This window comes from Pleuronectes platessa, chromosome 6 (genome assembly GCF_947347685.1).
Source record: "Pleuronectes platessa chromosome 6, fPlePla1.1, whole genome shotgun sequence".
NCBI classification, from domain to species: domain Eukaryota; kingdom Metazoa; phylum Chordata; class Actinopteri; order Pleuronectiformes; family Pleuronectidae; genus Pleuronectes; species Pleuronectes platessa.
This window is the reverse complement of record NC_070631.1, coordinates 2,558,620-2,567,152: the sequence shown is the minus strand read 5'-3', so window position 1 is coordinate 2,567,152 and position 8,533 is coordinate 2,558,620. Positions and strand designations below refer to the sequence as shown.

The 8,533-nt window shown below is 44.2% G+C and overlaps 1 protein-coding gene across 1 annotated transcript; it reads right to left on the bottom strand.

The window, feature by feature from the left end:
- Positions 1–2,464: 2,464 nt before the first annotated feature.
- Positions 2,465–7,256, bottom strand: ttpal (tocopherol (alpha) transfer protein-like). Its single transcript, XM_053424913.1, has 6 exons — positions 7,070–7,256; positions 6,023–6,249; positions 4,995–5,238; positions 4,642–4,835; positions 4,301–4,411; positions 2,465–3,131 (listed from the first exon to the last, which is right to left on the bottom strand). Exons 1-6 carry the CDS (start codon positions 7,086–7,088, stop codon positions 2,853–2,855), a joined length of 1,074 nt encoding a protein of 357 aa, XP_053280888.1. The 5' UTR covers positions 7,089–7,256; the 3' UTR covers positions 2,465–2,852.
- Between the last annotated feature and the right edge of the window lie 1,277 nt (positions 7,257–8,533).

Below are 8,533 nucleotides of genomic sequence, written 5' to 3'. Positions count from 1 at the left end.
ACACTCTCTCACACTCACACACACAGACACACACTACTCTCTTTTATCGTGTAGGTTTCTCTCTGGGTGTGTTTCATCCTTCATGTGAGGAGAGACTTCAAACCACCAGAGGAGATGAGATTCCCTCACAGAAAAGCCACAGATGTTTTTTTTACCACATGTTGGATTCACTCCCATTGTTCAACATTCCAGGGCCGGGTCTAGGATTTTTAGTTATAAAGGGGCCACCATTTTTTTTGGGGGGGGGGTCCAAGATCCATGCACATTCCCTGATTCAGTAAAGTGAACGTTTGAGTTGTCCCTTGGTTCCTGTTTGCTCTTCAGCTTTGAGCAAAGCCACACATCATAGACAACACAAATACCTGACAGATTGTCATACTGTCATACCTGAGATTCTCCAGATGTTTGTGTTGTTGTGAACTCGTCCTCAGCGGAGAATCTCCTGCTGCCTCCAGAGAAAGTCCGGACCTGATGGTGTGGACATTCTCCGGAGTTCCTGTCTGAAGGAGGCCTCAAACAATAAAAGCACCTGATGAATTGAAACGCTCCTAGAAGATCACTCAATCAATTAATCTAGAAATATTAATCTGCAGATGAATCCACGATGAAAGTAATGACGCGTTATGAATCCCACCATGGAGACAGAAAACCAGCAGTGTCCAGCAGTGTGGGCTGCGAGGAGTTTAGAGTCAGAACCTCCTGGAAGAGACAAGTCAATGAGTTGTGTGTGTGTGTGAGTCGTCCTGAATCACAGCAACACAATCACAAGCCAAACCTATTTTCATCTCCTCTGTAAGCCACAGATCGTCATTGTTGAAAATACATGTTTCTGTTTCTGCAGAGTTTTGAATCACTTCACCACCGTGACTGAGCTCATGAAGAATGTCAAACGTCATCTGATCATGTAAAGTTTACTAAATGATAACATATGGCTGATCTATGATGATATAAGTCTCCCTGAGGGGTGGTGATAGTTACTGGAGTACTTAATTACTTCAAATCATATATGATCATCTTGTTAAATACACATTGCTACAAATGAAGCAGTAATGTTAATGTTTTAGTAATAAAACAAAATTCTTTCTTTTTAACAAGCAGTTTTAAATTATATAAACATAGAATGTTATCATGAAGGGATCTTTGTGATCTTTATCTTTAAAACACATTCTGATTTTAAGACTTCCGACTTTCACGGAAAATGAATGACACTGGAAGTACTAGTTCCACGAAAGTAAAACATATAAATAAAATCTGAATACTTCTTTTTCGGGACCCATGAGCCCAGTTGGTGAAAATACCCACAATGCCCTGGGACTCTTCCTCCTGCTCCGCTGCCAACACAAGCATCCACAGTCCCAACAACACACAAACGGCCTTTTCTCCACTTGTGTTTCACTTTATTATCTATGCTACAGACGATAAATATCCGGCAACACAATGCAGCTTATTGTGACACACACATGCTCGAAAATAAAATTATAAAAAAAGAATGAACAACATTATTCAAAGCTGGCTTCGGGCAACGGCACGGAAACAGATCACTGCACATGTCTGTACATGGCCCGATGTGAGATTTGGCAAAGCAGACGTCTATAGAGTGGGGACAGAATGTTCTGTTCCCCCATGGGACTCCTGTGATCAGGAACCCCCCCCCCCCCCCCCCCCCGCCTTAAGACTGCATGATGACACACAGGTCACACAAAGGTTGAAACAAGAAAAACATAAGGCAGATTATCTGAATTTAAAAAAAGAAACATGAATCCTTTTAGGAGATTCAAGCTGGAGACAACTAAAGCCCCAAGGACACAAAGGCATGAAAACAACGTGTATGAACAAGATGTTGAACTTAAACATTCACCAGTTGATCTGTGAGGTGATTCTTCCTCTCGGCCACAGCAGCATCTTTCTACACCCACTAACAGAGAAGTACCTCCACCCTCAGGTGAATCAAGCCCCCGGGGGAAACATGAGTATTGCTTTGGTGAAACAAACTCATTGACAGAAGTTTAAGGCAAAGTTCTGTTACAGTAACGTTTGTTTGAACAGATACCAAAACAAACGTGAGAGATGTGAGTTGTGAGCAGCTGTTTTTAGAATCGCTCCGCAGTGGGAACCGTTAACAGATGGGTTCATATTTTTCCACGACTGTTCTCAAACAGTGCTCTGGCCCATGTGTACATTAAAACAGATTTACTTTGTTGTTTTTTTTGCTCACTGTATTAAAACCTTCTGTTCATATCGGCCGCCATGGAACCACTTCCAGTCCCGTGCTCCCAGTGAAAGAGACGAGGGACAGAATCCACGTTCCACAGGAGAAGATGTTTTAACGTGAAACTTCTGTGGTCTCAGTCGAATTTGTCTTTTTTTATTACTCAACCCCGTCTTTGATTCTCCTGATATTCTCTCTGTAAATACAATAATTTATTCTGACTGAGATTTCTGAGGCCTGAAGTGTTTTTCTATCCCCCCCGTCTCTTCCATTGGAAACACATAAAAGACATTTTTAATGGACAGCATGGATTTGAGGAATGTTTACATAAAGTCTTTCAAAACACACATGGACCCCTGACTACTGCAGAAAATAATATGAATCCTTCCTTCACTGTAAATACTGTAAATGAATCCACAGAGGCCAATGAAACGTCTCTAAATGCATCAGCTGGTGTCAAAGCCTCTTTCCGGAGTCTGCAGCTGCCTGTGAGACATGATTGATCGCTGGGCTACATGAACATTTAGAGTAGTGCTGCTTTGTTAGTAAAATAAATCATGTAGAACGTCGGCAAATTTCCGCGTCGTTACGTTTCAACTGAAACATAAACTGTCCTCTCAGCGATGGGAGTCGACCCGGGGCTTCAGTAGCAGTAGTAGAGTTGTGAGCGCAGCCCCCTGAAGGTGTCGTCCTCCTGCCCTCTGCCCTGCTCGCCCTCGAACAACATGGAGTCTGGGAGCACCACACCCTCTAGTGGATCGGGCTGGCAGAACTCCACTATGAACTCCTCCTCGCAGTCCAGCAGCAGCCGGGACCAGGAGGACAGGTCCAGCTGGCCCGCGGTGCCGCCGTACTCCTCCGGCAGGACGGAGCGGGGGATGTTCCGGTGCAGGGAGCGCAGGTCGGAGCCGTGGAGGGTGTACTGTCGGAGAGGAGAGGGCACACACACCAGCTTCATTAACTTAAAAGGCTTTAATCAGAAAAAACAGAATAAACAGCCTACAGTTCCTCAGCTCCTCAAGATCTTTGTTCTGGTTTTAAAGCCCCCACATTTACTTTGGGTGCACTCTCTATAGATCTGTCCAGCACCAGTCAGCTGCTTTCAGACTCTGAATTACCCAGAGGGGCCGTAAGTGAGAATACAAATGTCTGAGTCAGTTGCTGTGGACATTTCTAAAAGAGTTTCTCCTGCCTGATCCCCTTGAGCCAAAACTCTGGATGTTTTCCGAATGAGCTCATGTGAGAACGCAGCAGGAGATTCTCCAGAGGATTCACCACGAGCAAGTGGGCGTGTTGAGGACATTTCCAAACCCAACACAAGAGGAACCACAAACGTAGAAGACCCAGATAAAGACGTCTACTTGGAAAGAGGACGATGCTGTGCTCTAAAGGAAAGAGTTTGCTCTCCGCTGCAGAACTCATGTGTAACGACAGATTTCCGTGTTTCTGTGAATGCGTCTGAGCTGAGAATCTCCTGCTGTGTTATTCATGTCAGAAAGATAAACTCTGGAGAAAGTCCAGACTCTGTTTTCAGACATTCTCCAGAGGATTCACCACGAGCAAGTGGGCGTGTAGAGGACATTTACAAACCCAATACAAGAGGAACCACACACGTAGAAGACCCAGATAAAGACGTCTACATGGAAAGAGGACGAGAGTCGAGAGATTTTGGAGACAAGGGGCGTTGCTGTGCTGTAAATGAAAGAGTTTCCTCTCCGCTGCAGAACTCATGTGTAGTGTCATGCCTCTGCCTGCTGCACCCCCCCTCGGCCCCTCCACAGATTTCTGTGTTTCTGTGAATGCGTCTGAGCTGAGAATCTCCTGCTGTGTTATTCATGTCAGAAAGATAAACTCTGGAGAAACACCAGACTCCACTTTGTAGACATTCTCCAGAGTTCACGTCTGAAAACGGTTTTAACGACTCCTCATGCTGCTCTGTATCTGTTGATTGTGTAAACATGCATCTGTCTGGTAATGATTTCCGCTTCAACTTGAAAGCTAATGACACCATTTTCACAGATTCACAATTATTTTGGAACACGAGCTGCAGATAAAAGTAAAACCAACACATCAAAAAAGACAGATAGTTACCCTCTCTGCCATCTTCTCCTTCAGAAACGGTTTAATTATAGCGAAGATGCCTTTGAAAATCCTGGGCTCGTTAATGATGTTCACGGCCTTGATTCTGATTGGAAACCCGTCCTGTAAATCAGAAGAGAAGCAGTCAAACGTCTCATGTGTGATTTGTGTGCTTATGTAAATATTAAACTCTGCAGTCAATCAACAGGAAGAGCTCCAGAGCCTCAGGTGTCATATTTACTGATGTCATAACAAAATAAAAACAAGATGTTGAGAAGCGGTTGCAGCCACGTATCTGATGAAAATACTATTTCATATTCATTTTATTGACACAGATCATCATAGGTTCTCACCTGGAGGATGCTCACCACCTTTTTGGCGAGGAAGGGCCCCGGATTGGACGCCTGCGACATGCCCACGCCGGTGTAGTCGGCTAAGATGACGATGCCGTTCACCTGCGTCTCCTCGGGCTGGATGAGCTTCTCCAGCGTCAGATAAATGGCCCTCACGTTGTCCACAAACGGATAATCGTTGGGTTTCCATTTTCCTGCAAAAAGACGACTGAGCTGAGCGATCGTAAATCACGAGTAAAGCACAAACTGGAAGTAGTTTAAGCTCCACTGTGTACTGGGAAATTGAAAAATAGTATTATAGATGGTGAAGTTGTTGCAAAGCTGCTGAGTTCACAGATGAAGATGCACCAGACCTGGACGCAGACAGAGGATGTATCGTCCGTTGGGCTCGGGCCGGGGCAGGACCGTCAGAAAGCCCAGGTCCAGGACGTGCTTCACCGTGGACGGCTTCAGATCCTGGAACACCTCAGGCCAGGCTCGGCGACCTGCGTGGTAGTTGAGCAGCAGCTGCAGCGCCCGGTCGTAGTCAAACTTCCTGGCTCGCAGGAAGCGGAGGAGGAAGGAGTCGTCCAGCCTCGTCCGGAGGTTCGGCTGTTCCTGCAGAGTCAGGGGGAGGAACAGGCACTCATTGAATATCATTATTATTATAACTGTTATCATTATCGGTATCAGGAAGGGAAAATAGTATTCGAACATCAGTCGGGTTCAGAATTTGTTTTTTTCAACCTCTTCGGGTTTGTACTCGTGTTGATGAACAGGCAGGTCGGTGAAACCCCCACCAGGGGGTCGTTGGCGTCTCCTGAGTCAAGTGGCTGTTGATAAGTGTGAGTTGTTGACCCACCCTGCTGTTGTGTGAGTTATGAGGGTCACAGGAGTTAGGCTGTGGTTGGGCATTGAGCTGCCTGAGGAGAAAACTTACACAACAATACATGTGGTTTAAAGTTGGTGTCTTAAACCACCTGATGGGTTTTTTCACTATTTCAAACCATTTGTCTTTTCTCTGTTGTGCCATTCATTTGTGTTTTGGTTGCTTTGCTTCCCCCGATGGGCTCATGTAGGTCTGAGCCTTTTAGATGAGATGTGAAACTTCATGTAAATGTGTAGAACTCCTGAAGATACCATGACATGGATGACTGAGGATATTCACAAACATCTCAAGTACTACAGTACTCGACTAAATGTACTAAGTTAATGTACATCACTGGCCACCAGTGCCGACTTTCATTACTTGACAGATGTTGGTGACTGGGACTCGGATGTTTTCCATCAGGCTGCCATGTCCTCTGTGAAATGTTACTTATATCTAGAGTTCCCGTTGCTCTGGAAGCAGAAATGAGAAACACTGTTTATGTTCTTTATGAATAAAAGTACAAAGCAGAACCTTCAGTATCATGTCTCTCAGTGCCTGCACGTCCCGGAGACGCCACTCTGGCTTCTCCTGTAGCTCCTCCCGCGCCTTGGCCACCAGTTCAGGGCTCAGGCTGCAGGAGTAGACGGGCGGGGGGGGTCCAGGGAACCAGCTGTGTCCTGCAGCTGCGGGGGGGTCCACTGGAGGAGACATGAGGTCGATGGACTCATGCTGGTCAGCCATGGACTGACTGGGAGGAGCTGTTTGGAAATCAACACAGAGAAAGACACTGAAGTGTGAAAATATAAAACCTTTCAAGGGATTCAAGGACGCTTTACATATTTAAAGGAGAAGAACAGATTAAAGGGAACAGGCAAGGTGGAGTGATTTCTGTCTGTTTATGGACATATTGCATTTTAAATAAGATATGATTTGTATTAATCCAGAAGAAAGTTGTTGTGCCAGCTTGCTCCAGGATAAAAGATAAAATATATTAGGTATTATATCTAAAAATACAAATATAAAGTGAATTATAAAGGGAAGTAAAAACATGATTTTCAAAACAGAATAATGAAGAACCAGAGCCTGATAGAAACGAGATGAGGATTAGAAATGTTCGACTGTTTAATGAATTTAATAGATGTTCAATTTCCTCTCTCATATTTATATATAAAACATGTATTGAAGATTTTGTATTGTATTATGTTGTTTTATATAGTTTTCATATAAGACATAACTGGTTTCCACCAGACAAGGTTTTAACATTTTATGTATATATTCTGTAAACCTGTCTCAAGTCAAACCAGCACCACAGAGGTATAAATACTCTGTCTTCATAAGTACATGTACCACACTAACATAAGTATTTACTGATATTAATATGTGGATGAATAAAGGTAACAGATCCAGAGTCAGAGAAGTCAGTGTTGACAGTGAGTCACAGTCCTCCCCCATCCCCACACGCACACGCGCACACGCACACACGCACACGCACACGCACACACACAAACACACACACACACACACACACACACACACACACACACACACACACACACACACACACAGACTGACACGCACCTGCAGCAGCACTGAACATGAAGCTTCTCAGGACGAACGCACACGTGTTGTGTTAGTTTCCATTGATGAGCGACAGGACAGCGACAGAAAGGACGGAACAGCCGCAGGATCACGGAACAGCCACAAGATCAGGACGCAGCGTTAAACACAACAAGCTTCCAGGGAAATCCTGCTTCCGGGTTCTGACACGGAGCTCTCTCATTGGGTCCTTCTGGATCATGTGACGCTGTGACGCACACATTGTGCTTCCGCTGTTTTGGCGACCGTGCTGCCTTCAGGGCGGCTGGGAGATTTCCCTGACACGACACGTCGCGTAGACAAAATCCTAAAACTTATAGGGGTAGTTTACAAAATAAAAATAAAGATTTAGGAATTATCTTCTCACCACCAAGCAGATGGAGGGCGAGTGAAGGGTTTGAATCCCCAAAACACTTCAGAGGTCACAGCGTTGAACCCAAATCCAATACTACAAAAGTAAATGGTGACAACTTTGTTAAACGTAAAAAATAAACATTTATAAAAAACCTTATAAAATGCCTCCATGCTGCTGGTGTGGTTTCATCTAAGTGTCTGTAATTCATCTGAGGACTAACAGGGTGAAAACATGATGTTAATGAGTCATTTCGAGTTAGATCCCTTCTACCATATTGTTAAACATCAATAAAATCCTACACACTGCATACAACGCTTCTCTCTGCTGGGGGAATTCTGATATAGAAGTTTTTTATTAGTAGTTGGTATTTATTTATTATATTACCTCCTCCTGTCCATTCCAGTGAAGTTACAAGATACTGTCTGGCCTCATGCTCTCCACTCGTCACACTAAAAGCTGTACACGCAGCCCTCCACAACATTTACATCCCAATCCTACATCCTGCTAAACATCCCAGAATATTCAGAAGCATTTTCTGCCTGAAGCAACAAGCACACAGGTTTCTGGCTGTGGATTTAAGTGTGTTTAGCAGTTGTAGTTTGTCTTCAACGTGGTCTAGATCAGGGGTCTTCAACGTTTTTCAGGCCAAGGACCCCCAAACTGGTGGAGAGATGGAGCAGGGACCCCCTACTATATATATTGTATAAAATTGTTTTTTATATTAAACTGGGCCTAGTGCGATATATAAACATAGCTACCCTGTTATTGTGCATTCAATACTAAGCTATTCAAATATAACACGGGTGCATATATTCATGTTTTTAATTTAAACATGTGCACTGTTCAGGGTGGCCATGCCACTGCCATTTATAAACATACATCTTGCATACAACACTGAGCTATTAAAGTAATTCACAGATTCATGTTTTTATTTTAAACATACATGTAGAAGAGACAGTGAATCCCCAAGCCATCTGTGGATGCCACACATACTCCCACATCAGTGAGATGTCGGACCCTGATGGGTAGCACACAACTTATCTAACCTTGGACGGATGGAGGTTGTCAGGCAGAGGGTCAAATCAGCCTCT